Here is a 27,945-nt window from a genome sequence, read left to right on the forward strand (position 1 = left end):
AGTTGTTTCTCACTCTTTCTCGACACACAGCAAATCAGTTAAACAATGAAATACACATCACAATGTTGTTTCAAACTGGCACACAGTCACCTTTTTTAATCGGCTAATCTCTGGAAAGTATCGTGCTGTTCAGTTTCCCAGTACCTCAGCATTCCCTAATCCCCTTTCAAGCCCAGATGGAAATTACAAAGTCACACTGTCGACAACGTGTCTTTGAATATAGATAAAAAAAATATACATAATATAATATATTGAGGAAAAATAATATATCTTACATTGTTAATGTATTAATAGTAAAACATAGAAGTAGAAATTAATTTTTAGTGATTATTAGTGGCTGTTGTTTAATGATTTTAGTATAACTGGTGTATATTTATATGTATATGTTTGAATAATCCATTATTTGTACTGCATTCATGCAGGCAGATTGACAACAGGTGACTTGGGTGTTACTGGTAAACAACTCCAATGATGTCAGAGGCTTAGTGATGAAGAGGCTTATCACGTATGATGATGTCTGTATTAGTGAATTACTCCACACACCTGTCCATGCTTCAGAGGGCTGAGGACCTACGAGAGAACACTTGACAGAGGTAAGTGTCAACAAAACTGCAGTGAAGGTCTGGTTTTGAAAACTTAAAACTCAGGCAGTCTTGTGTTTCTGCGGGTGCAGGTTAATTGTTGGTGAAAATGAACGCTCTGGAGGATGTCCCGTTTCAGACTCCACTTGGTCCACTGGAGGAGGAAGCACAGCTTGTGACAGCTCCACACATCGCTGTACCAGACTGCCAGCAGATACTACGACACACTGAGGTCACACACCCAAGTGAACGTGTGCTTTTTTTTAATATAAGTTTAAAGGGACAGTTCACGCCTAAATCAAATATAAATGTATTTCCTCTAACCTGTAGTACTACTCATCGGTCTAGATTGTTTTGATATGAGTTGCAGAGTGTTGGAGATATCAGCTGTAGAGATGTCTGGCTTCTCTCCAGTATAATGGAACTAGATGGCACTCAGCTTGTGGTGCTCAAAGCGCCAAAATAATACATTTGAAAAACTCAGCTGCAATGTCTCTTTACTTAAATCGTGACCTGGGGTCCGTTTCACAAAGCAGGTTTAGTGAAAACTCAGAGTCTGTTAACCCTGAAATGAGGGAAACTCTGAGTTTTCCATTTCAAAAAGGGAGGTAACTCAAACCAGAGAAAGAGGAGTAACTCTAGCCTGTTTCAGAGAGAGAGGTGACTTAAGCTCTCGGTCAGTTACCGTAGTAACAGACTCTATGAACCTAACCTGGTCGGGACCAGGCTTTTCTCAATGAACCTCGAGTTTCTCTCTGTCTCCGCCCTCTTTCACAGCCATTTGATTTCCTCATTCATTCAGTCAGCAGGCGAGTTTTGGCGTAGCCTAGTTCTGCCGTCTGTCATTTAAAAAATCATTTAAAAAATCAGAGACAGTATTAGAAGTCCATTAGGCACAGTAGGTGGCGACTTTTTTCACTAACATGGCATGTCCTTTTGATAACGATCCCGTGGATGAAGGTGCAGCATTACTGCGCAGAGAATTCAGTATTCGTCGGGAGATGGTTATCAGACCGCGCATAGATGTTCTAGCATTTCCACACAATTAGGCTATCTTTTTGAGCGGTACCGTTTCACGTCACAGTCCATCATCTACATACACAACCTAATCCGTCCTTACATTTGCAACATTACCAATTGTAGTCATGCTCTCACATCCCAGCAGATATTGTGTGTTGCGCTGCGTTTCTTTGCAAATGGAAGTTTTTTGTACAATGTCGGAGATGCTGAGCACTTGAGTAAGGCAACTGTACGCAGGGCAGTCAGAAAAGTGTGCTCGTTTTACGGGCATCTGCCTTCTTTCTGTTGGCTGAGTACAAGTCTGTGTTAGTTTAAATAGGCTTAATTATTTAACAGAACATGATATAGATGAGAAGACATTTATGTGTGTGAAAACAGCATTATGTTGGGGATAAAACATCTGCACAGTCAAACAGCCACTTGTAATATTTACTTTACAATGTAAAACATGATCAAAATGAAGTACCCCCATGAGATTATGCCGAGGTCTTACCTGTTTGAACAATATTTTTATATTTCATCTTAAGCTGCTGCCAAGTGTGCATCTCCCCTGAGGGATTGCACCTAAATGAAATAAATTAATAGGCTACCATTCAAGCAGTTTTCCCCTGTAATACTATTGTGATTGCAAAGGACTACATTTAGACTTACGCATTGACCAATGCAAGCAATGTTCTCCCACGCCGTCTACCTCTCTTTTGCAGCTGCAGCGGTGTTGCACTTCTTTTTGAAAACGTGTGCAAACTCGCCGTATGAGCGCATTAAGATTTCTAATTCTAGTGGGGTGAAAAACGCAGCCCTTCTCTTCTCCGTTGCCATGGTGACTCGTCAAATCGGGGCTCCATTGATGCTGGCTTTTTATAGTTGTGGTGCACGCACTTAACTCCAGGTGAAACTACTCCGAGTTGTTTAAACTGATTCAGATCAGCTGTTTTGGAACCGGAAACTCAGAGTTTCCTATCTCAGAGTAGATCAACTCAGAGTTCAGGATTAGACTCAGAGTTTGTTAAACCTGCTTTGTGAAACGGACCCCTGGTTACTCAAGATAATCCACAGACCTTGTTGTGAGCAGTTTCATGTAGCAACTATTTCCTTTCTACCGAACTACACCCACCAACCTTATCACAGTTTAGAAGGAAACGTGCATCTACTAATGGATGAGAGCCTCGTGCTCATGACAGCATGAGATGTAAACATTAATGGCATCCTCCTCACTGAGCTGTAATGTTATATAACTCAGTTTGTGGGTATAGTTTGGTAGGAAGGAGATAGTTCCTACATGAAACTGCTCACAACAAGGTCTGTGGATTATCTTGAGTAACTGGGTCATGATTTCAGGAGAGAAACATTGCTGTTGAGTTTTTCAAATGTATTTTTTTTTTTTTTTTTTTGGCGCTTTGAGCACTACAAGCTGAGTGCCATCTAGTTCCACTGTATTTGAGAGAAGTCAGATATCTCTACAGCTGATATCTCCAACACTCATCAGCTCACACCCAAACAATCTAGACTGATAAATAGCGCTACTGGTATGAGGGAAAGTATTTATTGTTATTTTTGGGATGAACTGTCCCTTTAATGTCTGTCAGGAAAATAATTTATTTGCAGTAAATCTGCTGACTCAGTGGCTTTTAGATTTTTCTTATGCAACTTCTGTTCTGATTATAATTTATTCTCCTAATTTATCATCAGCCAATTTTTTGGAAAATGTGGTATAAATTTCATTAAAATGTATTTACTATTCCTGTTGGAGTGCAACTATCATGTAACTGCATTAGATTTGTCACAGCCAGTATGTAGATCACCACTGACTTTATATTCAACATCCAAGTTGATGATTTTTAAAATACTGACGGATTTTTGATGCACTTACATTTAATTATTGATATTACCATCATAGGTGTTTTTTTTTTAAATTAAGATGTCATATTTTATGGCATGTAGCAGAGGGACAAAGCACAAGCGTAAATAATAAAATTATCAGCTTCAGTTCTGGGGTCCTGGTATTGAACATGCTGGTTTGTTGCCATTGGTATTTTTTCAGAAACACCTACTATGACAAGTCAAAGCCTCCAGTGTTAACAGAGTTGCTGAAAAATAATTTCTTGTTTCTTTTTAATGTAGTATGGATTCACCTTGGAGAAATGGATCTTAACTGGGCAGCAGCCAGTCTGTCAGGCCCCATCCTGCCCCCCTTACTGGCTGATGTTCAGCAGCCCTCAGGAGAGCCGCAGTCGCAGAGACACACAGGCGCAGAGCCCCCGGCCCCGCAGTCACAGCCTGAACTCTGCAGAAACTCACTGGCTACACCCTCGCACTGTCAAGTTCCTCATATTTGACTCTGAGGATGAAGATGGTTACCACGAGGATAATGAAGCCTCCTCCCCTGATGATGCACTTTGCTCTATCAAGAACAGAGAGCGGCCTCGGAGCGCTGCACCCAGAGACCCGCTGTCCAGAGTCAAAGACATGCACCTTGGTCCTTCCCCTCAGCACTGTAAGCCTGTCTCACCTCAGAGCCTCAGAAGGCACAGAACCTCTTTGCCTTCTTGCCAAGACTGCAGACAACCTCTGCAAGCACTTGAGCAGCACAGGTCACAGCAGGCCAGCCCCCTCCACAACATGCAGAAGAACAGCAAAAAGAAGCAGCGCTCACTCGTCTCTGTGGCCAGGAAGTACTCCCAGAACACACAACCTGCTCCCTCTCCACCCAGACTGCAGAAGCAACGACCCTCCTCTGCAGGGCCCGTTGTCAAAAACGGCAGACAGAAGGTCAATATCTTTTGTGTCAGTCTCTCTGGGGCATAATCACAGCACACTTTGGGGGGGTTCAAGTATTTATAAAGTATCCAATTATCTCCCCCCTCCAATAATTTGTTAATTCCAACTATTCATATGCTCTGAAAATGCACATAAGGTATGTCCATAATCAACATTTATTTCCAGCACAACAGTGAACCTTCATGTATTTTACATGAACACACCCATTTTATGTTCAAAGGAGAGAGAATCACAGCTCGTTCAGGTCGTGGCAAGATCGAATACTAGTTCTGTCCAGACTGCAAAGCATAGGTTGCATCATCTGTGACCTCATTTTTGTAATATTTACAAAGCACAAGCTGAACAGTGAAATGACGTGGGGTGAGCGGGATCTACACTCTAGTAATAGGAGTAAACAGCTGACATGAGCTTCAAACTATGTCAAACTCTCCATCCAGTCTAGGGAGGACAGAGAATGTCACAATATAGTACGTCACAGAAATGTCCTAAAAATCTCTACATGATGTAAAAAATGTTATAAAATCATTGTATATTAGCCTGTCAAGATAAGCAGTGGAAAAACTTGCAGTGTAGTATGTTATTAACAAGGTCATAAAAAGTCATAGTATAATATGTCAAAAAATGTTTTTAAAAAGGCATAAAAAGTAACAATATAGTATGTCAGGAAATAGTTATAATATAGTATGGCAAAAAAAGAAATTCATACTATATTTTGCCATTACAATTAAAAACAGTCATAGTAGCCTATAGCATGAAATAAAATTGAGAAAAAACGTAGTGTAATATCTCATAGAAATGTGAACAAACATTATAGTATGTCATTTAAAATTCATAATATAGTATGTCATAAAAATGTGAAAAAACGTCATAGTATAATATGTCAACAAAACGTCATAGTATAGTATGTCAAAAAAACTTCATAGATTAGTATGTCATAAAAATGCGAGAAAAAAACGTCATGGTATAGTATGTCATAAAAATGTGAAAACACGTCATAGTATAGTATGTCATAAAAATGTGAAAAAACATCATAGTATATTATGTCATAAAAATGCAGAAAAAAGTCATACTATAGTTGTCATAAAAATGTGAAAACACGTCATAGTATAGTATGTCATAAAAATGTGAAAAAACGTCATAGTATAGTATGTCATAAAAATGTGAAAAAACATCATAGTATAGTATGTCATAAAAATGTGAAAAAACATCATAGTATATTATGTCATAAAAATGCGGAAAAAAAGTCATACTATAGTTGTCATAAAAATGTGAAAACACGTCATAGTATAGTATGTCATAAAAATGTGAAAAAACATCATAGTATAGTATGTCATAAAAATGTGAAAAAACATCATAGTATATTATGTCATAAAAATGCGGAAAAAAAGTCATACTATAGTTGTCATAAAAATGTGAAAACACGTCATAGTATAGTATGTCATAAAAATGTGAAAAAACATCATAGTATATTATGTCATAAAAATGCGGAAAAAAAGTCATACTATAGTTGTCATAAAAATGTGAAAAAACGTGGGGCGTCCGTGGCTTGGTGGATAGAGCAGGCGCCCCAAGTACAAGGCTGCTGCCGCAGCGGCCCAGCTTCAACTCCAGCCTGTGGCCCTTTGCTACATGTCACTCCCTCTCTCCCTCACCCCCTCACTGTTGTCTGTCCTATCAATTAAAGGCTAACAAAAATATTCAAAAAAACAAAACAAAAATGTCATAGTATAGTATGTAAAAAAAAAAAAAAAACGTCATAGTATAGTATGTCATAAAAACTTCGTAGATTGGTATGTCATAAAAATTAAAAAAATATCGTAGTATAGTATGTCATAAAAATGTTATAGTATAGTATGTCATAAAAATTTGAAAAAGTGTCATAGTATAGTATGTCATAAAAACTTCATAGATTGGTATGTCATAAAAATTAAAAAAAATATCATAGTATAGTATGTCAAAAAAATTTCATAGATTAGCATGTCATAAAATTATGAAAAAACGTCATAGTATAGTATGTGAAAGAAACGTCATAGATTAGGATGTCATAAAATTATGAAAAAATGTCATAGTATAGTATGTCCAAAAAAAAACATCCTAGTATAGTATGTCATAAAAATTTTAAAAAATGTCATAGTATAGTATGTCATAAAAATGTTATTGTATAGAATGTTATAAAAATGTTATAGTATAGTATGTCATAAAAATGTTATTGTATAGAATGTTATAAAAATGTTATAGTATAGTATGTCATAAAAATGCGGGGGAAAAAGTCATAGTATAGTATGTCAAAAGAATGTGAAAAAAGGTCACAGTATAGTATGTCAAAAAAAATTCATAGATTAGTATGTCATAAAATTATGAAAAAATGTCAGTATAGTATGTCATAAGTATGTGAAAAAACGTCATAGTGTAGTATGTCATAACAATGTGAAAAAACGTCATAGTATAGTCTGTCATAAAAATGCGAAAAAAAGTCATAGTATAGTCTGTCATAAAAACGCGAAACAACGTCATAGCACAGTGTCATAAAAATGTGAAAAAAACATCATAGCAGAGTATGTCAAAAAAGTCATAGTATAGTATGTCATAAAAATGCAAAAAGACATCATATTATAGTATATCATAAGATAGCGAAAAACGTTATAGTATAGTATGTCATAAAAATACGAAAAAACATGATAGTATAGTATGTCGTCCAAAATGCGAAAAAACATCATAGTTTAGTATGTCATAAAAATATGAAAAACGTCACAGTATAGTATGTCATAAAAATGTGAAAAAAAGTCATTGTATGGCATGTCATCCAAAATTATGAAAAAAAACGTCATAGCATAGCATAGCATGTCATCCAAAATCATGAAAAAAAGTAATGGTATAGTATGTCGTCCAAAATCATATAAAAATGTCATAGTATATGATGTCGTCCAAAATCATGAAAAAAAGTCATAGTATAGCATGTCGTCCAAATTCATGAAAAAAAGTCATAGTATAGTATGTCGTTCAAAATCATATAAAAATGTCATAGTATAGCATGTTTTCCAAAATCATGAAAAAAAGCCTTGGTATAGTATGTCGTCCAAAATCATGAAAAAAGTCATAGTATAGCATGTTGTCCAAAATCATGAAAAAACGTCATAGTATAGTATGTCATAAAAATATGAAAAAATGTCATACTATAGTATGTCATAAAAATGTGAAAAAATAAGGTAGCATGGCATAAAAGGCAGTTCATTATCTAATAAAAACTGTAGTAAGTGAAGTGATGCTATATATGCTGGACCCCTAAAATGGTATCCAATTATCAAAACTTTGAAAGCCCCTCTTCTGAAATATTTTTTTCAGAAATGTTTCAAAGTTAAGCCCTCTATTTTAAAAATTCCCCTTGTGAGGAATTTCATGCTGAAGGTTTGGGCCATAGAAGGCCCCTTCACCCCAGTGTTAGTTGATTATGACCCTGCTCTGAGAAAGACATTTATCATTTCTTTCCATTTACCTATTTTCCATAACTGACTATTTTTATCTGTTTTCCTCTTATCATCAGGCCCTGAGGACCGGCGGCCCACGTGGGGTTTTCTTTGACTCATCAGCAGAGTTGCTGTCAGCACTGAGTCAAGAAGAGAGGGAGCTACTTGAGACCATCACAGAGAAGGGCTACCCTTTACGCACAGCTATTCTGGCTCTGCAGAAGACAGGCTATCACAGCCCAGAGAAGGTGGGCACCACTTTGTGTTTACATGTGTCAATAGTTAATAATGCATAAATAAAATATTTTTGAGTTGCCTTTAATAACTATGGACTTGATAACTGCAATAAGGAAACTCACATATTACATTTAGCTGTCAAACGTAGTGTGAAGAAGTACTTAACATTTATCTAGAATTCTAACTTGTGCTCTTTGTGCTGTATCAAGGCCGATCGCATCATAATTATTTGTCCTGTTATCAACAGATCCTGAAGTACCTGGTAGCCAGCGACCGTCTGTGTCAGCTGGGTTATGATGAAGCACAGGTGGAAGAGGCCTTGGAAATGTTTCAGAACTGTGAGAGCAAGGTGACCCCTGCTTGTCAGTGTGCTTACTGAATAGGTTATAAAAATGCAACCCCACAGCCAACACTTATTGTGTATTGTAACTGACTTTAAATTCTTTTTCAGGCTGCAGAGTTCCTGCGTCTACTGACTCAGTTTAATGAGATGGGTTTCCAGCAAAGTGCAATCAAAGAAGTGCTGCTTGTTCATGAAAATCACCGCGAGAGGGCTCTTGAAGAACTCATGACACGCATGGCTTAAAGAGAATATCTTCACATTTCTAGTCTGCATGGAGGATGATTTTCTACAATATGTGAAATGTACTCGTGTGTATGTAATAAGATACAGTATATGATCAAAATATAATATTTAACGGATTCTGCCTTCTGACTTGGACTCAGTTAAAGGAATACTTCACCCACAAAAGGACCATTTGTATATCAATTACTCATCTTGTGTTAGGGCAAGGAGCTCCCATTTTCAGCCAGTTAGGGGGTGATCACAGAAATGAGACACTAGAGACGCGGACACTTCAAAGACGCTTGAAACGCTGGAAGCGCTTATTCAATGCGCGCTAGCTACTGGTGTCTGACGCTCAAAAAGTATAGAAAATATTTTAACTTTTCAGCATCTTCGTGTGTCTAAAAACGCACGTCTACAAAAACGTGTCTCTAAAAAGATGCTGGAAAAACGCCCATCTAAAAAGATGTTTGAATGCCGGTCAGACGCGCCGTATCATAGGAAAACAATGGTTTAACTGGCGTCGTATTTCATCTCAGTGTGATCACTCCCTTATTTGAGTTAGCTGCTAACTGCTATAAGCTTAAGTTTTCACCCATGCCGCACATGATCCCGTCCTGCCGGTTGTCCCATTGTACCTTTTATACAGAATGACGAGGTGGAACAGCAGCATGAAATTCCCACCTTGACGAGGCAGTGTAAAAGGGGCTATTGAATACAAATGGCCTTTTTATGGTTGAAATACTCCTTTAACATAAATCCTATACAACTCAACCATACAGGCTAGAAAGAAAACATTCAGGTACAGTCAGAAATGACACAAGATCATACATAGGTACACTTAGTAAGGACGAACGTTTGTTTAAAATGTTTATTTACAGTGTGATTTTAAAAAAAGCACTCAAAATATTTAGTTTCTGAAGAGCAAATGTAGCTGTCATCCCAGCTGGAAGAATAAAATTGTGGTGTGTTGGCTAGCTGCTACAGTACTATAAACAAAGTAGTGCTCTAGATATGGTTAATGTTTCATTGAAAAGGCTGTGCCCCCAAAAGAAAAATGTAAAATAAAAAGCCACAACAGCCTCGGTACAAAAAGCGTTAACCTGCCTCATAAATACATACAGCAGAGAAAACTGCTCCAGCAGTGAACCTGAAATGAAGTCTTAAAAACAATAGGATAGATGGAGACTGAAGATGTTCACACAGATTGAAATATTTACATTTTTTGAAAGAAGTTTACATTAAAGTTCCCTCTTGCCCATCATTTGAAACTACCGCTGAGCTGGATGACTTCTGGCTCCTTGGACCCCTCACTGATGACTGACAGTGGAGTTCAACACTCCTGACTTCACGTTCGATTTAGAAGCCTTCGAGAGGTCTCTCTGTAAAGACAAGTTAGAGTTAACTGTCAGCATCTTTGACTTATACATTCAATCATTTGATTTTGTTCATATCTAAGATGTCAAAATATCTGTGTGTGCATTTACATGTTAGCTTGTGATATGGTTATATGAAATGTATATATTTATTTTAGAAAAGCATTTTTGTCATGACATGCAGGTTTCAAAGTGATGGGGTGGAAAGTTTAACTGCTGCTCAGTGATTGATTCTTTGGTATATCAGGATTTGTTTTAAAGATTTAAAGTGGAATGTTTAAACTTTTTTCACCATTTTGTCAGGATATACTGCTCAAATAAACTCGATTAATAAAAACCTGGTGCGTGTATTTATTGTACGTCTGCTTTGTCTGCCACTATGTGAGTTGTGTGTGATCATAATTGAAAGGTGTATATATAGTGTAAATAGTATTGAGAGCATATTTGTGTCTGTTTAGTATTTTATATTTTTCTAATTTTTAATATATATTTTTGTATTTTATCTTCATTAAATCTATAAGTACTCTGTTGCCTATTATTATTCTATCCCGTGTGGGATCAATAAAGTTTTATCATATCTTAAACATTAACATTATGTAGTTTTAGTAGAGGTATGCATTGTTGCTTTTTAGCTGCTCCATTTAATTACCTATATTGTTACTACACAGCCAACTTAACACCAAAGATGGCTCATAGCTTTTTTTAAAGAAAGCTTTTTCAAATCAAAGTTGGTCATTTTGCTAGCAATCATTTTGTCACTTAGAGCCCAGTTCAGATCAAAGATTCACAACGAGACGAGTTGACATAGCCAACTACTTGCAATGCACCATTCTCCAATGCTGTAAAAACGGTTCACACCAATGCAACTAGACGGTGTATCATTGCTATGCAACAACTCTCCGTACTTCCATTCTGATTTCCAGATTTCAGGCTTATTTTGTGAGAATGCCTGTGGCTTGGTGGGGACAGATTACCTGCCACAGCAAGCAACTGGCTGTAGAAACAGGTGGCATGTTTTACATTCTAAAACCAGCCACCAGCGATTTGACCAGCTGAGTTGCAGGTGACACCACCAGCCGGCTTGACTCAAGCTAAGACTGGCCAGTTTACACCACTTCAACGTTCTAAAAAGGTTTTGTCTCGTCACAGATCTTTGGTCTGAACTGGGCTTTACAGGTGGCTGATGTTCCACCTTTTTCAAGTCTTAAAAAATGACACATTCTGAGATGTGTCTGTAAAAATACAAAAATAAATTGTGTCTTAAATCTGTAGCAACAAAAAAGACATTTTTCAAAAAGGGGAAAATCTTCAGATTTACATATGTAATTTCCAGGACTAGTCCAAGTCAAAAAGGTGTAACTGAAATTCTGTTTTAGCTCATTAGTGATGCCAGATGGTGGTTACATGGTAAACCATAAAAGTAACTATATAATCCTACAGACTTGGACTAGGAATATTGCTGTTTGTGGTACATTATGGCCGTAATGTCATCCAGAAAAAATGGTGACTTACTTCATCAGATTGTACTTTAGTGGACTTTTTGTAGTTCAGGACTAAATAGATGTAAAAACGCATTTACCGCAAATTCCGAATAGGAGCCAGCAACAGAGTTAAAGGTGAAGGTGTGATCTTGAGTATCCTGAGACCTTAGTGTGCCACTTGGAGTGTTTCTAAGATGGGAGATGTTTTCCTTGTTTCGGTCTAGTGCACGGGGAGTCTTTCCATGTCCAGGGGTTCGCAGTCCGAGACCCTACAACAAGACCAACTATAATGATAATGTGCTTTTTTGTCACCTTATTTATTTTACTCTATTTCAAACTATAGGACACCAGTGATGTGATAAAAAGGATGAAACACATGCTTACAATGAAAACAAAGCCCCATAGTCTCACATTGCACATTGTCAGTGCATTTCTGCAAAGCTGCCACATCCAAGTATCACAAGAGCAGCTTTTGGTAGAATTTCCCAATGCTTCATTTATGCATTTAGTATCATATAAACTGACAGATGGGGTTTCCTTATTTAAACTGACTAGCACTGTTGAATCATTAAGGTGAGCACAGGGACTAACATGAACAGTGGGGTTTGAGATCATCTTGATTGTATAAAATTTACATAAAAGAATCATCTTAAATCGTAAATACTGGAAAATCTGGGCTTACTGTTCACACTAAGAGCAACAACAATACTTCATAAATTATCATATGTATGTCAATTACTAACTCCATGTAACTTTGAATCTGGGAGGAAACCTTTTTTCTCACATGCCTCAGGTGATTGAAGAATCCAACTGTTTTTAAGTCATATGGGGCCATGTCCAAAATCAGAAAAGTTGTATCAAAACACCCGTCCACAAACGCTCACAACTTGGCAGTATAATTCAAGTCCCATTTATCCAGTCATATGCTCAGTACTTCCCGAACAGCCAGTCCTTTCCCACGGGGAACACAATAAGTTGCACGTAATACAGGCTCTCTTCAAAGCCAGACTCCATTGGAAGAAACAGTAATTTTAACTCAATGTGGGAGTTGCTGATCTACTGAATAGCTGATGTTATTGTGCAATTTCAGTGCTTTAAAGAGTTAGATAGCAGCTCCTACATTCAACGAAGTAAAATTACTGCCTTTGTCCCTGGAGTCTGGCATTAAAGAGAGCAAAGATAAGCTTCATATTCTATTCAGTTCCCCACTGGAAAGGTCTGTCTGTTTTGAGAGGTCTTGAGCATAACACTGGCTAAATGAGACTTGGATCATACTGCACAAGTTGTGTGAGTTTGTAAATGATCCCCTACGACTTCATTCAAAAAGACAGGCACCACAGGCATGCGAGAAATAAACAGATTTCTTCAGAGGTCATGGTAACACAGGATGGGTTATTGATATACAAATGCTCATTAGAGGGGCGAAATATTCAATGAAGAAGAACTATCTATTGTCCATCTTCTCTGCATCCATCCATCACTGTCATGGTTTGTACAGTAAACTCAAATTGTTGAGTACATAGGGACAAAACAAAACCAAATCTGAAAAGTTAATTTACAAGTGTTTACCTGCACTGACAAATCTTCCATATGCAAGATGCACAACAATGGAGGCCAAATTGCACTCTGCCTAACTACATTACCATAAAGAATAAGAGTCAGATACAGAGCTTATCAATCTTACCTTCAAAGTCCAAAAGGCTGTTAAAAACACAACGTAAATATTGTCAGTGAGATGCATCAAAAGGACAACAGTAAGCATACCTTGCTGGCAGACAGAGGAGGTTTCTGGATGGAGGACTGGCACATGGTTCCACCGAGGCCTGAACTGAGGAAGCTGTTCGGAGTGGAGATGGTTGAGGTGCCATTGAGCTAAGAGGACAGAGGAAAAAGTGGGTCAACTTTTAAATCTATTCACTTGCCCTGGTACAGTCAGTTAATGAAATGAATCCAATAAAACTGCAGCACCATCTTACCTTTCTTACTTTCCCTGGTGTGGGAGTCCCTGCTACTCGCCTTTTGGATGGTGTTCTCATTGAAGTTCCATATAACATGTCCTCCTGTATCTGTTTAGTTTTCTTCATTTGCTGATTCAGACAAAAAGAAGAATACAGTCATGTTGAGAATCCTTTTGTAACGGGGAAATTTAACACCTGTTGTAGCTTTTATTCAAAGTAATAACACACCCGCTCCAGTTTCTCTTTCTCCTTTTCAGCGTGGTGGTGCTCCCACTGCTGCTGCACGTACTCGAGAAATTTCTGTCCATTGACCAGGAATTCCTTGCCATGCTCCTGCTCCCAAACATCAATTTGGGCTTTGAGACTCTTTTCCAGCTGGAACAACCAGAAAACACAAGTTTTGCCTTGTTTATATGTAATCACATTTACTATCGGCAGTGGACTGTCAGTCTAAATTACATTTGAAAAAATCCAGTTTCTAAAATGCCCACACAGGGACTACAGATTAAGGTAATTACTATTTAATATCGCCATCTGTTGGACGGATTTGGTAATGCACCAACAATGTCACAGCTGTTTCCACTCTCCTCGCACATGGTTTGCCTGAGCACTACCGTTTTTGTATTGACTGAACACATGCAACATGTCACTAAACACTACATCTAAACATTTCCTCACCTTAGGCAGACTTTTCTGCAGGTCAGCTCTCTGCTTCTCTTCTTTCAGAAGGTTCCCACCTCTGTTGTTGAACCTTGAGGGATCATTTGCCTTTTTCTGAGATGGAAAGAGGTAAATACATCCATGTGTTACCACATCAACATGACTTTTAAATGCTTACCCACTAAATTCACCAGGATTATAGTTCTTACGTCAAGTTCCAAGTACAAGGTCCAGTTCTCCTGCCATTTTCTGACTCCCTCAAAGAGTTCTCTGTGGTCCTCGTAGCACTTCTTCAGGGTCCTGACCTCTGCCTCGTGCAGGTTGAGAAGGTCTTCAGTGAAATCATCTGCAGAGAGAAAACATGGACTGAGACCCAAGCTCTATTTGTGATTATTAACCGCATATTTTTGGTGTGAGGGCTTTGTCATTTTCAACAGATATTCACCATCATGATAGTGAACAAAAGCTTCCTGCTGTTCTGGGCTGTAGAAGCATCTCTCCCAGAAAAGAGCAATCTCAGCTCTAACAGCCTCAATGACTCTTTTCATGCTCTGCAATTTTAGCACCTCGAGACGCTGGACCTCAGCCCGGAGCTGGAAAGACAGAATGCACATTATTAAAACTTGTGATGTAGGTGTTTGGTGAAACAACCCATCAATGCATTGTCTGAAATCACTTATTAATATAAATGACCACATAGGCTAAATTTCTTACTGCCTCAATGTTTCTCTTCTTTGACTTGACCATATGCTCAGAGAGGGCCTCCCTCTCCTCTTGAGGAATCTCAAGTCTTTCCCACAGCTCCTGGATTTTAGTGCGGAAAGCTGAACAACGGAGCTCATTTTCAGCCTTGCGGTCTTGTAACTGGAGGGAGGCACAAAAATCATACATCCATTACAATATGACACAATACATGATATTGTTGACTTAAATCGTAGCGCCAAGATTCACAAACTAGATGCAAATATTACAAAATCACCTGACTGAGGAGTAGTTTAAGAGCAGCAATGTTGTCATTTGACAGACAAAATGCCTCCTCATCCTCACACATCACATCCGTCTCAAAACTGGTCTCTGGGCTCTGCTCCAGATCATCCATGCATACAACGATCTCCTTTTTGAGGCTGACAAACTCATTATGACGACGTTCCTAGGAAAAAAAATCAAAGCAAATGAACAGGTTACAACCCTCAAAACAAAAGACAAGTAAGTAATGAAGGTAATGAAGAAAAGCAGAATGTCATTAACCACCTTCTCTTTGGTCAGATCATCCAGGTAGGTGCGATATGTCTCAAGTTGCGTCAGGGATGGGATGGAGTCTGGGTCAATGCAAAATGGGGTAGTGCACATAATATCACACAGCTCACGGTCTTTGCCTATGAGGCCTTTAAGCTCATCCATTCTTTGCTTCTTGTGCTCCTTCATCACTTCAAGATGTGTGCGGCTGTTCTTCTCCATCTGCAACATGGTGCAGCCATCTTCCTCCTTCACAGAAATCCAGAAAGTTAGTCCAAACATACTAACAATTTCCCCAAACAGGTATAAGCAAACAAACACATACTTCTAAACAACACTGTACCTCAAAGGGGGGCATCTGAAGTTCACTGCACAAATGATTAAGTTCCTTGAGACATGACTGAATGCTTTTCAGTAATCTCTTCTTGAGCTCCTCTTCTTCTGCAATCATTAGGTCCAATAGACCCTGCATGACAAGAAAGATAGATACTTTTAATTTTCCCAGTGGGGAAATTGGTTTGCAGCATAATCATAAAGGCAATTTATCATACAATCACAAAAATCACCATAAATATACATATGAAAGTCACACACACCAAAAACAGCCATAGACATACACCAATCTATGCCCATACAAATACTAGTAGGATGGGGGATAGACCAGACCAGCTGGACATCTTTTAGGACCAGGACAAAATGGCCACAGTGCATATAGTATAAGGTGCTAGTACATTATCTGTTTAAAAACTTAATGGCTTGTGGAACAAATGAAAACATGGCTCTGTTTTTAGTGAATACAGAAGAAAAATATCATCACCCAGATGGGAACAGATTGAATGAGGAAGCCTTCGTCATCATTCTGTCTCCATATATATTATGTACTTGGTAAACTAATTCTTAGTAGTTTATTAGCGGTTCAAACAGTTGTTCTAACAGTCTTTTTCTGTGCCTGAGTAGCATTACCAAACCAGAAGATGATGCAGAAGGATGAAACACTTTCAATAAAAGTACAATAAAACATTCTGAGCATGTTGTTGTGGACATCATAAGATAATTTCTTTCAAAAGTACATTCTTTGTTGTGTAGTAGTACTTATGAAGTCAGTCCACAGGTCCCATTTAAGCCTGTGGTCAAGCATGATGCCAAGGTACTTGTAGTCTGTAACAGTTTGTATTGGCCACCAATTGATAAAGCAGGGATAGAGGGTTGCAGCCCTCTAAAATCTACTGACATTTCCTTTGTTAGAGGTGTTCAGGAGTAGAATTTGAGATTTTGACAAGGGAAAACAAAAGAGAAAACAAAAAAGTGTCAATGTGGTAGCTTTGTCAGGTCAACAACCAGACTCTAAATCTTATCTAGATTGATGTAAGACTCACTTTAATGTGCTTGTGAACATCATTGGTTCTCTGTAGGCGCTGTTCCTCTGGAATCCCGATTTCTTCCCAAATATCCTGCAGCCTGACCAGTGCTCTGTTGAGGTAGGCAACAGACTCTGCTGCGTGGACTTCACTGGAAAGAAAAGCAGTGGTGGGAATGAGTCAGGTTTCTGGAGTTGAAAACACCTGTTAACTACCGGTCAAACCAGTCCAGTATTAACGTAAGCGCTAGCGAGTGATTTAAAATCAGCTGGCAAACTCTGCTTGTAGCAGCAGGCTGACATTGGATGTCACAATAATTTCATTCACATAGCAAGCTAACGTTAGCTAGCTTCCTGACGCCGTAGTTGTGACGTTAAATGAAACCACCTTCACAATGAGTGACATGAGATTAACATAAAATTTAATTACCATTCAAAATTACTCATTGTAGCACACAGACGACTACTCCGTCCCAGCGTGGAACAAGCTTTGTGCGTCGAAAGTTAGCTAACGTTAGCTTTATCTAAAATCAGCAGGCTAATCAGGAAATGAGTTTGCTAACTGAGTATACTCTGTTAGCATAAACAAATGAAACTCCAATTGATAAAAGAATGTTACGTTACTAACCTCACTCTCATGTTACCACCGCAGACTCCTAAAACGTTTTCAAAAAACAATCTTTGTTAACGCAAAAGCGGTCTTTCAACGTAAAAAAACGAGTTTACATTGGTGTGGCCGCGGTTGTCCGACTGTGACGACCCGTTCGTTTGTCGACTGGACGGGTTTGAAATTTGCACCGAAACAACGTCTGGGCTCTGATTGGCCGATTAGCGTGACGTCACCGGAAACTGTTTTGTGGGGCGGTACTTGGTAACTTGAAAAATATTCACCCGTTAGGAAAATTACAGGTTGCAAATCCTAAAAAAGTAAATTATCATATTATTGTATTTTTTTTTTAGCTCATAATATTGTAGAAGTACTCTATTAAAGTTAAAGAAGCCAAAACGGGCGTATTTCACGATGTAATTAGTTCGCGATTTATTTTGTGAAGTCATTGAATAAAATAGATTGTTAAAGCCATAGCATTAGCGCTAAATCGCAAGGATTTACTTGTAATATGAGGGAATATGCGATAGTATTTAATATTGTTACACAAATTAGTTTTAAGCAAATACTTAAGACCAGTTACAATTCGCTGCTCCACCAGGATGAGCTAGATTTCAGACCAGATGTATCTATCAGGAACAAAACAAGGTAACTTAACGTTAGACAGTCTTACAGGTCTATAGTCTGTCTCATCCCTACTCTGTCTTTTCATAAGATTAATATGTCTGTTTCAGACCATGACCCCTGTCTGTAGTCGTTTTTTAAATTTGGGTCTGACTAGGCCAGTGTTTGCTCTGTAATTATTCATATCTTTATTACCATCAAGTGTAATCTGTGATTATATTTCATATGATTTATCTTCTCTCTCTCTCTCTCTCTCTCTCTCTCTCTGTATAGTAAAAGTTTTGTCTTTGTTTGATTCTGCAGTGTATCCTCTGTCCAGACCTGCATGGAGCACAATAGGTCTTCTGGTCAACGCCCTGCCAGTTTCCCCACATCTTCACAGTCTGCATGAAACTGCATGTTAGGTTTCACCATTTATCTGGTACATTCATCTCTGCTGTTTTGTCTTTCTTGATTGTATGCTGTAATTCTCTTTGTTGTTTAATCACTGCTAATTACTGCAGCTGTTTACTGCCTAATCTGTCTGTTGCTCTCCCTTTCTACAGTTTAAAAATGCTCTGATATATGCACACATCCACTGTGCCCCAGAACATGTTTTGTGCTTGTGTAAAGGTCCAGTGTATTGGATTTAGGGGCAGCTGTTGGCAGAAATGGTATGTAACACTCATAATTATGTTTTCATCATTTTATTATCACCTAAAAATAAGATTTGCTGTTTTTTTGTTACCTTAGAATGAGCTGTATATATATCTACATATGAAGCAGGTTCTCCTCCCTGGAGTATGCCACGTTGTTTCAACAATAGCCCTGAATGGCCAAAACAGACACTGGCTCTAGACAGGGCCTGCCATTATTCTCCTACAAACATAGCACCTGGAGAAGTTTTAGGTCTGTAACCTCACCACTAGATGCCACTAAATCTCACAGATTAGACCAGTGGTTCTCAGCTGGTCCAGCCATGGGTCCAGATTTCTCCTTAGTCATTAGTTCAAGGTCCACACAGTTCAATATATTCAGTGTCATTAAGCAAGTTTGATGTCTCTGTCATGTAGCTGTCTGTTATTCACTTACTCTACAGCAGGAAAAAGCACTTCAGAATAAAAGCTCAGTGCTGGAAAATCACTGTACTTCAAAATCAGGTGTATTTTATTTTTTATTACAAACTTGACACATTCGCAGGTCACTTGTGGTTCATTCAGAAGGGAACCACGACCCACATTTGGGCTGCGACTCACCAGTAAGGAACCACTTGACTAGACCTTTAAAGACTGATTTAGTTTATTCAAGTAATACAACAAAAAGTAATGGAACATAATATTTATTTACACACCTTTGTGACAAAAAGATCATGTAGGTATTTTTTTTTCATCCCTGATGTTTAATTATGCTTTAATCCTAGTACACAAACACATGAATTCACTCACAAAAATCCATTTGAGTTTGAAATGAAAGAGTTTGTATGGAAACAAATATCGTAGAGGATGTACACTGGCATCACAAATAAATAGGTAAGAAAACTTTGTAGAAAAACTACTAAGTGAAATTGCAGGAAAACACAATCTAGGCTAGTTAAGTGATTTCAGCATTTTGACAGCCTTTATTCCCTCATCAGTGAGGATACTGACGTAAATAGAAGTTCCTCAGCACTTCCTCACTGAACTGGTAGGTCAGCTTCTTCTTTACTTTTTTAATCTCTCCAGATTTACCATAGTTCCTCAGAGCTCGAGCCATTTTTTGGTAAGTCATTTTTTTGCGGTTTCCTTTCTGGGTACCCCAGTGGCTGGCCAGAACTTCTTTGTGTTTTGTGGAGAACTGAAAGATGCCCTTCTCCTGGTCCACCCACCAGATACTTTCACTCATGTCACCCCTTCTTAGCAAGTCCAGGAGGAACTGGTACAGGCGGATTTTCTTCTTGTTGCCTTGATTGGAAAATAGGAGACCTGTTAAAGCGATTTTGTTTGGCAGTTATCCGTTTCTCCAGTTTTTATATGTACTGTAAATATATGACTTTAAGTAGACTTGGATTTGATGCCAGTAGAAAATGTGCATTGGAAATACTTACTAGTGTCTTTCCTGAAGGAGGAGTGGCTGTGGACTTCAAATTCATCCTCCCCTTCTGAAACCTCAAATGGAGGACTGATTCCTCTTTGTTCCTCCTCTGAGTAGTAATGTCCAGGCGAGGCAGAGGGTTGGTACTGGTAGCACGAGGATGGCGTGTAATACGGGATCTTTAGGAGAAATTAAAAGCATGTCACAGCTCAAGCATGCAGAGAGGGCTCATAGTGCTGCAATTTTCTTTTGTTTTGCAATCGTCCACCGTCTGACATTTTCGTTTTAACACTGTCATTGTCCTAAAAGAGGAAGTAACTCTGCCAAAATAGAATTCAATGCTCAGCAAGATCACGTGACGCAGATGACATTTCAGTGAAAATATCCCCAGCTGTCCACATCTTGTGCTGTGTTGGTGGAGATTTTTGTGTTTTTTTTAGATTCCAAACTATCTAAATGCAGAAAGTTTTCTACAAAATAATTCCCATTATATATATTGTGTTGTTACTATGGTAGCAGCAATATATTAAGTCCAAATAATCCTTTCTTTTTACCCAAAGTATTCAATTCTGGTGCATGTATATCCACATATGTATGTATATTAGCAGCAACAATGTGGTTAATAGGTTATTTGACACATTTTAAGGAAAAATCCCCCAAATTCCCTGAGTCAAGCTTCTTAAATGTGAATGTTTGCTGATTTTCTTTGTCTCATAGTAAACTGAATATCTTTGGGTTTTAATCTGTTGGTTGGATAAATCCAGCTGTCTGAATGACTCAAATTGGGCTATGGCCAATAGTGATGGGCGCTTTGTACAGTTTTCTGACATTTCATGGACTAAATTAATCATTATTAGTTGCAACCCTTGTTTACATTTTAATTTGCAATCCTTTTCATGTAAAGGAGCAGTGTGTAAGATTTGCAGGGATTTAGTAGCATCTAGTGGTGAGGACTGCAGATTGCAACTAGCTGAAACTTCTCCCGGTTAGAATTCCTTTAGTGTTTTTTGTTCAAGAGGTTTTTAGCGAGAGCTGAATTATCTGCAGACGTCTCTGTGGATAATTCTGTTGGGCATGTCGGAGATGGGCTGCTTGCCCAGCATCTGCTGATGTGTGCTCACCTTTATTCTCTGATAACTTAAGAGCCCGTGTTCAGGAAATTTTTACCGGGAGCCGAATTATCTGTAGAGGTCTGTTCCTCTCCAAACATACAAACCCAAAGATTAAACTGATAAAAATGCTAATAAAGCATTAAAGAAATAAGTGTTTTTATGATGCTCTCTTCGCAGAGGGGCTGCTAACTATGGTGGCCGATGTGAAAACACCAATGGCCCTATCTAGAGCCAGTGTTTGGTTTGTCTGTTCTAGGCTACTGTACATAATGCAGTGCAACATGGCGATCTCTGTAGACAATGACCCACTCCTGATGTACAGATAAACAGCTCATTCTAAGGTAATGAAAACTCAACAATTCTCATTTTCAGGTGATTCTACACTAAAGAAAACATACGTATTGTATCTTATTCCATTTCTGCCAGTATACCCCCCTAAGTCCTACAAACTGGAGCTTTAAAAAGGGAAAAGCTGTGCTGAAGTAGTGCCAAAAATAAATAGAAAAAAACCCTACAGGTACTTGACCGCAGTGGGTAAATGTCTCTTTATTCTAGGGAAATTCTGTGAGTAATATGAATTATATGAATCACATAATGTAGTAATACTTGACATGACGCCTTTTCATCAGTATAAAAACACTACTTCTAATTATAACATGACATTTAAAACCAACCTCATATTAAGTTTAGGGGTCTTTTTTCCTATCAATGTGCTTTCAAATAAATATTTTAAGCCATAATTGTACAAATTATGCCATTTCACAATTGACCCAACATCCATTTCTACCATCAACTCACTTGTGGTGACACAGAGAGAGGTCCAAGTGAAGGGTCCAGGTGGAGGGGCAGAGACTCACTGCTGAAGCGGTACGGCTGCACCAGTTGTTGTGGAGACACCGGCTGAAGCTCTACGAGGTGATTCACTGGAGAGTTCTCAAAGTCCGTTGGCTGGACACGCTCCGAGTGGAAGGTCCATCTGTGGTCTGAAATGTGACAGAAGGTGAGGCACCCAGTTGTGTAGTGATTTGTGCTCTTTTCAATGGTAGTCGTCTCACCTTCATAAATCTCCCCCACATTAGTGAGGTACGGGTACAGCTCTGCAGGAGGTCGATAGTTCTCTGGTTCATTTGGAAGGATTTCCTCTGATGCCTTTGGAGGGGGAAAAATAGATTTATGTCACAGAGAAAGTCAAAGTTTGGGTCTCTTTGTGCTGAAAAAAAAGTCAAATATGACTATTAGTTGTTACACTAGAATTACTTGGATTTCTGTGTCTAACTTTGCCTTTCTTGCTTTTAATAGAACATAAAACAGGAAAGTGAAGAATAAAGTAACAGAATGGAGCAGGTCAACAGGGGAAATACATGAGTTTGTACACGAGCGAGGGTTTACTGTATGTTAAGGTTTACTTTCCCAATTTTTACAGCAAAAAAGGTCCTTAATATATACTAACAAAACTCTTAAAGGTAAATCTTCTTCTTCCTGTCAGTCACATTAATCAATAAGTCTGAGTTCTAAGTCCCACCCCAGTCTCTCGAGTCACTAAACCATTTTTAGAAGCAGCAAGAGAAACACATCAGCAGGAGACTAAATGGAAAAATATCATCTCAGTGTCCAGAACAATAATCAAAGACCAGACATGAAACAATAGAGCAGCAGCACTTACAGGTGGTATAACATAGCCGTCCATCATGTAAACAAGGCAGCATGAGAATCCTGGTCCTTGAAGCTTGTGATGAATGTTAACTTTATCTTATTGCTTCACTGTGAAACACGCAACGTCGCTGACTTCACCAGACAAATGGGAACTGAAAGTGTGAAACAAGCTGGACCCTAAACTGTCTGTGCGTTCATATCACCCGGTTGTCAGATTCATATGATCACCTAGTTCCTAATGGCCGAGAGTCATGTCCTCTATGAGCCAATCATATTTAAATGCATTTCCTGCATAATTAGGAGGTATGATTTAGAGTAGATTATAAGCAGTTACAGTATGTCTATAATTATTTCAAATGTATTTGCATGTATTTGTGCAAACAGTCACACTGTTAAAATAGGCATTGCCTGTTATCACACACTCCATGGCGTACCCTTGTATGCATCAACTTCTCTCATTGTTTGTTCAAGTGCTGCAGCGATGTGACCTTAAAAAACAAAACTTAATAAAATGACACTGTGATTTAATTTAACACAAATCAGACTCTCCTGGCTGTGCAGGAACATATGATCTACTTGTTTTCTGACTATCAATCACAACAAATCCCCAGTAAGATTTACTCATGTTGGAATTTCTTTAAGTATTACAGCAAACAAAAGCTGAAACCAAAAATGAAGTTTGGAATCGAGCTTGTTCCTCTTTTAGTTTGGCATTATGGTTTAAATTGAGGAAGTGCTGACCATGAGAATGAAACCAGTGAAAACATGACTGAAATGTCCTGAGCTCTGTGTCCTTGTTACTTGTGTTGTAATTTTCCTGCTAAACATTAGACGTAATAGCTGAAAACTAATACTTAAAGCCTGTGTGATGCTGTTTGATTGTGGCTAAACAACTACTTTTTGACATTTAGTTAAAAGAAATGAGTTTTTATGACTTTTCTCAAACTTATACAATGACGCCAGCAGTATTCCAGTGTATTGTTTGGAGTATTTGGCCCTGTCTGGATGGAAAGTTACCAGCTGCAATCTGATGGATGTGATGAAACTGTTCCCTGTAAACCAGACAGAGACAACGGGGCTCTCTGTGGGGTTTAATAGGCCCTGTCTTTCCACTTTAGACAACAGCAGCCGAGTTGATACAAAGTGTGTGAAAACCTGAGGGAGGGTACTTCCTCTGGTATAACTGTGTCAAACTTTGGCCATCCTTTCAGATCATGATCTACTGTAAGTGCAGGCCTGGGGCTTGTTGTGCTTTCAAATATTTGCTCTGTCTCCATCTACTGGAAAGAAATGTTGGACTGACCAGTATCTAGGCTAGACTGAGTTCAGAGGCAGAGAGGAGACAACCAAAATAGCTCATCGAGGCCCAAATTTATTTATCCTCTGCCTTGGAATTTGGCTTATTTCGGCGGTGGTTGACAAAATCTAAGAAATGAGGGCTTCAGGGGCTTATCTGCATTTCACATTTCCACGTATTGCTGAATATCCTCCCCACCTCAAATACTGACAGCAGCAGCAGCAGCAGCCAGGAGCGGAGTCCTGCTGTCCCGTGGAATTATCACGGCACCGAGGCGAGATACGCATGGAACATGGCTGCTATGAGGACTTTAACCGTGGCAGGTCTCTTTTTGGCATTCTGCGCGTTGGGACTGATAGCAGTGGCGATCAGCACTGATAATTGGTACGAGACTGACGCGAGGAGGCACCGGGAACGCTGCAAGAATTACTCAAACAAAAGAAACGACCCCGGCTACATTTACATCTCCAACAACAACCTCCCGCTCCGCATGTTGCCAAAGGAGAGGAATGTGGCGCGGAGGAGCGGCGCTGCGCTGCTGCGGGCTAAGCGGCACTTCTTGCCTCCTGCCCCGGCCATGGAGTCCCTCTGCAGTCGGCATTTCAACTCCACCATCACAGGACTGTGGCAAAAGTGCCACCGAGAGGGATATGACTTGGAGACAGAGGATTTAATCTTCAAAGGTTTGATCATATTTGGTGCTAGAATTGTTGTTTTGGACGTTTGTGTTGTTGTGCGTGAGGTGCGATCAGTAAATACTTTGTGCACGAATGCGCTATCCAAGGTGCTGATGCTGCGCACAGACCCTCAAGGCCTACGCACGCAGTATAACGCGGAGTACAGTTACCATCGACGTGCTGTGTTGTTTTCCAGCACAAAAGGGCAAGCTGTAGTAACAGAAGCCTCGAGATGCGTACAATAAGCTACTCTACAATGGTGTGGGTGGATGGGTGGGTGGCGGTGGAAGGGGGTTGGGTGCTTTTTTGGGAGGGGGGTGGCAGCAGAGAGCCTTGTGATATCCTCTTCATCTGATCTCAGTGCTTATGTGACATCCTCTTTGTGTTGTTTACATCCACAGGATTGGTTCCGCGCTGCACACCAATAAAATACTACTACTCATCAGCAGCGTTGCCCAGAAATCTGCCAATCAATCTGACGAAGACAATAAGGCAGGATGAGTGGCACGCGCTCCGTGAGTTCCCCCAAACGCCTTTTTTTTTCATAATGTGATGAATAAAGGTGGAGAAACTTGGCATCGCCCCAACAAACACTGTGTCCTCTTCTCTTTGCAGACCTGCAGAGGATGACTGCCAGCTTCGTAGGCATGGCCATATCCATCATCCTGTTTGGCTGGATCATAGGCGTGCTGGGCTGCTGCAAAGAGCATGATCTGATGCAGTATGTGGCTGGACTTCTCTTCCTCATGGGAGGTAAGATGGGATATACATAAAGAACACTACCCTGAATCACCACAGAGGGGCAGTAAGCTCTTTGTTAATGAGAGGGTGAATGATGCATCAGAGGAGATGAAAATGGGATGCTGTCGTGTCTGACTCTTTCTTCCTCTCTGGCAGGGACATGCTGCATAATCTCCCTCTGCACATGTGTGGCTGGGATCAACTTTGAACTGTCCCGCTATCCTCGCTACATGTTTGGGATACCAGAGGACATCAGTCACGGTTATGGCTGGTCCATGTTTTGTGCTTGGGGTGGACTGGGCCTGACGTTGCTGGCTGGCTTCCTGTGTACACTCGCCCCTTCCCTCTACCCTCCACACACCCCTGTGGTGCACAAGCCCAGGCAGGAGAACGGCTGTGTGTGACAGGCCGCCGCAACATCTAACAGACACCTGTCTCATCCTGAAACAGTGACGAGCCCTGCTCCACAGACAGTTATACCCAGGGACTCAGAGCAGAGAGAGCCTTCACACAAGCTTGGCACAGAGAAAGCACAGGACACTGGCTCTTGCTCACATGAAAAATGAAAAAGAGGTGACATTTGACTGAAGATGGTTTCAGTTCCTCTGGTGCTTTTTATCCTGTCCCTCTTCATGAATGAACCGTTCAGTGTTAAATTGCTTGCTCTTCAAGAGGAGAATAGTTATACGAAATTTTTCTTCCTGTAAAATCTGCTAGTTTGAGAAGAAGACAAAAAAAGAGAAAAAGAAAAGCTGGCAGCAAATCAATAGCACAACTTTGAAATCTGTATTGAAGATCAAACTATGGATGTGTACCGTCACATTTCAAAGGGCAACTGTGTATCATTATGTACCCATTCAAAACAAGATATGTACATGTACTTTTTGAATTGTATGTATGCAGATGCATTTGTGTTTATTCAAGGAAAAATATGAGCATTAAGACCAAACTGTGTTCGAGGGAAATGTTTTGTTGTTCTTGAGGTCTTACCCCCCATCAAAATATTTTTGAAAAATAAAACAGCCTTGCAAAACCATTCTTTCCTCCTGTGTAACACATCGAGCAGATGTCATATAAATGTCTCTGTGGTGGTCCTTCCTCTTGCATTATGACACGAGTTCACTGGTATGTCAGCAGGCAGAGAGGTCTGTTAATGGAGTCAAAACATCTGCAGCATATTTTAAAACAGCAGCTGTTTATATTTCTGTTAGTGGTACAAGAGTGTCTGTTTTATTCAACCACTTCTGAACACTTGCATGTGCAAATTTTGGTGACCAGAACTTGAGTCAGTGACCAGAGCTGAGCAACAACGCTGACGAAAACAGCAACACAGAGCAGAAAAAGTTAACTAATTGTCTGCTGTGCATTACAGCAAAATAAAGCCTCATTAAATAAACATCCACGATCCATTAAAAAATAAATGAAACCCAGATAACTGCATCAAAAGCTCTCTGATCACACACTCTCTTCTGACAACAGCACAAACTTGTACTATGATTGATTACTATTAAAAGTTTTTCCATTGACATGATGCATACCAGCCCATGTGAGCTGTTATTACTTTCCCACAACTTTTATGAGAAATTAAATCTTTCTGACATATCTAATTTACTTCCTGGCTTCGCTCGTCCACTGAAGTTTCCCTGCTGCTTAGCATCTCCTCTTCACTATTGTGTTGCCCAAATTATATTTATTATCTTCACAGAGTTATTATGTGCAGCCGCAACTTTGAAAGAAATCCCTGTTGTCGGTTAAAAACCTTATTGGCCACTGGAGACTGTGTTTATGTAAGTAATTATACATCTGTGATAAAATAAATTCAACGCTGTATGTCACAAGTGCAGACAAAAAAAAAATCCATAATAAAATTATCTGTACTTTGCGACAAGCTGAAAGATGAACCGTTTTGAAATTAAAGCACTTTATTCGTGTTTAGTGCAGCGTTAATCTCCTCTGGCTCACTGCTCATGAATGATTTGTTCAAACTGTGGAGAGGGAAGAAATAGTTCTTAAGTAAAGTATCAGCACCACCCTGGAATAATCCATTAAAACTATTTTTTTTTTAAATATTTGATATGCAAATAAAAGTATTTGCAGTCAAATGTATTAACATATCAAAGCTCACTGTAAGAAAAGTTCCTTTTGCAGTACATTGTTATTGTACTGCACTGAACTCTGTGTGGTGACAGTGACACAGAACACCTGCACCTTGTGTTTAATGAGGAGAAAATCCTGCATGTCCTCCATGTTCCCACAGTGTTAAAAAGTCATTTAATATAGTTGGCAGTCTAATTTCTCCATGTATTCCCAGCTAGTTTAAAGTCTAACTGTGTGCTAAATTTTATGAGCTTTGTCAAACCTCACTCTGCAAAGCAGTGGTGTGGCCAGTGAAAGGTATTTACAGTATACTCACCTATCAGCCAAAAAGCCATTGGAATATATAGAAGACTATAATCACTTTCTCTTGGTAAT

General features: G+C 39.2%; 4 protein-coding genes across 7 annotated transcripts; 2 read left to right on the top strand and 2 right to left on the bottom strand.

Annotated features, from left to right (window-relative positions):
- The first annotated feature begins 399 nt into the window (after nt 1-399).
- Nucleotides 400-9,357, top strand: LOC117262562 (uncharacterized). Its single transcript, XM_033635567.2, has 6 exons — nt 400-593; nt 674-813; nt 3,723-4,370; nt 7,921-8,091; nt 8,328-8,429; nt 8,532-9,357. The coding sequence occupies exons 2-6, from the start codon at nt 691-693 to the stop codon at nt 8,664-8,666; spliced, it is 1,179 nt and encodes a 392-aa protein (XP_033491458.2). The 5' UTR covers nt 400-593; nt 674-690; the 3' UTR covers nt 8,667-9,357.
- A 145-nt stretch (nt 9,358-9,502) lies between these two features.
- Nucleotides 9,503-17,506, bottom strand: LOC117261790 (protein regulator of cytokinesis 1-like). Of its 3 annotated transcripts, none has more exons than XM_033634293.2 (14): nt 17,342-17,506; nt 16,733-16,865; nt 15,700-15,822; nt 15,372-15,605; nt 15,100-15,270; nt 14,835-14,984; nt 14,566-14,713; nt 14,330-14,466; nt 14,139-14,234; nt 13,689-13,835; nt 13,479-13,589; nt 13,267-13,374; nt 11,601-11,771; nt 9,503-10,027 (listed from the first exon to the last, which is right to left on the bottom strand). In XM_033634293.2, exons 1-14 carry the CDS (start codon nt 17,350-17,352, stop codon nt 9,956-9,958), a joined length of 1,812 nt encoding a protein of 603 aa, XP_033490184.2. In that variant the 5' UTR covers nt 17,353-17,506; the 3' UTR covers nt 9,503-9,955. The 3 variants fall into 3 exon arrangements, with proteins under 3 accessions (XP_033490184.2, XP_033490185.2, XP_033490183.2); XM_033634294.2 differs by lacking the exon at nt 17,342-17,506 and adding an exon at nt 17,144-17,285 and having other exon boundaries at nt 11,668-11,771; XM_033634292.2 differs by lacking the exon at nt 17,342-17,506 and adding an exon at nt 17,144-17,283.
- Nucleotides 17,507-19,249: 1,743 nt separating this feature from the next.
- On the bottom strand, nt 19,250-25,102 carry spi1a (Spi-1 proto-oncogene a). Of its 2 annotated transcripts, none has more exons than XM_033634321.2 (5): nt 22,769-25,102; nt 22,161-22,254; nt 21,904-22,088; nt 20,007-20,172; nt 19,250-19,863 (listed from the first exon to the last, which is right to left on the bottom strand). In XM_033634321.2, the coding sequence occupies exons 1-5, from the start codon at nt 22,793-22,795 to the stop codon at nt 19,553-19,555; spliced, it is 783 nt and encodes a 260-aa protein (XP_033490212.1). In that variant the 5' UTR covers nt 22,796-25,102; the 3' UTR covers nt 19,250-19,552. The 2 variants fall into 2 exon arrangements, with proteins under 2 accessions (XP_033490212.1, XP_033490211.1); XM_033634320.2 differs by having other exon boundaries at nt 19,409-19,884; nt 22,769-22,936.
- Nucleotides 24,054-26,509, top strand: tmem276a (transmembrane protein 276a). Its single transcript, XM_033634316.2, has 4 exons — nt 24,054-24,738; nt 25,134-25,247; nt 25,348-25,485; nt 25,630-26,509. Exons 1-4 carry the CDS (start codon nt 24,348-24,350, stop codon nt 25,875-25,877), a joined length of 891 nt encoding a protein of 296 aa, XP_033490207.1. The 5' UTR covers nt 24,054-24,347; the 3' UTR covers nt 25,878-26,509.
- Nucleotides 26,510-27,945: the final 1,436 nt, after the last annotated feature.

This window comes from Epinephelus lanceolatus, chromosome 5 (genome assembly GCF_041903045.1).
Source record: "Epinephelus lanceolatus isolate andai-2023 chromosome 5, ASM4190304v1, whole genome shotgun sequence".
Classification (NCBI taxonomy): Eukaryota; Metazoa; Chordata; class Actinopteri; order Perciformes; family Serranidae; genus Epinephelus; species Epinephelus lanceolatus.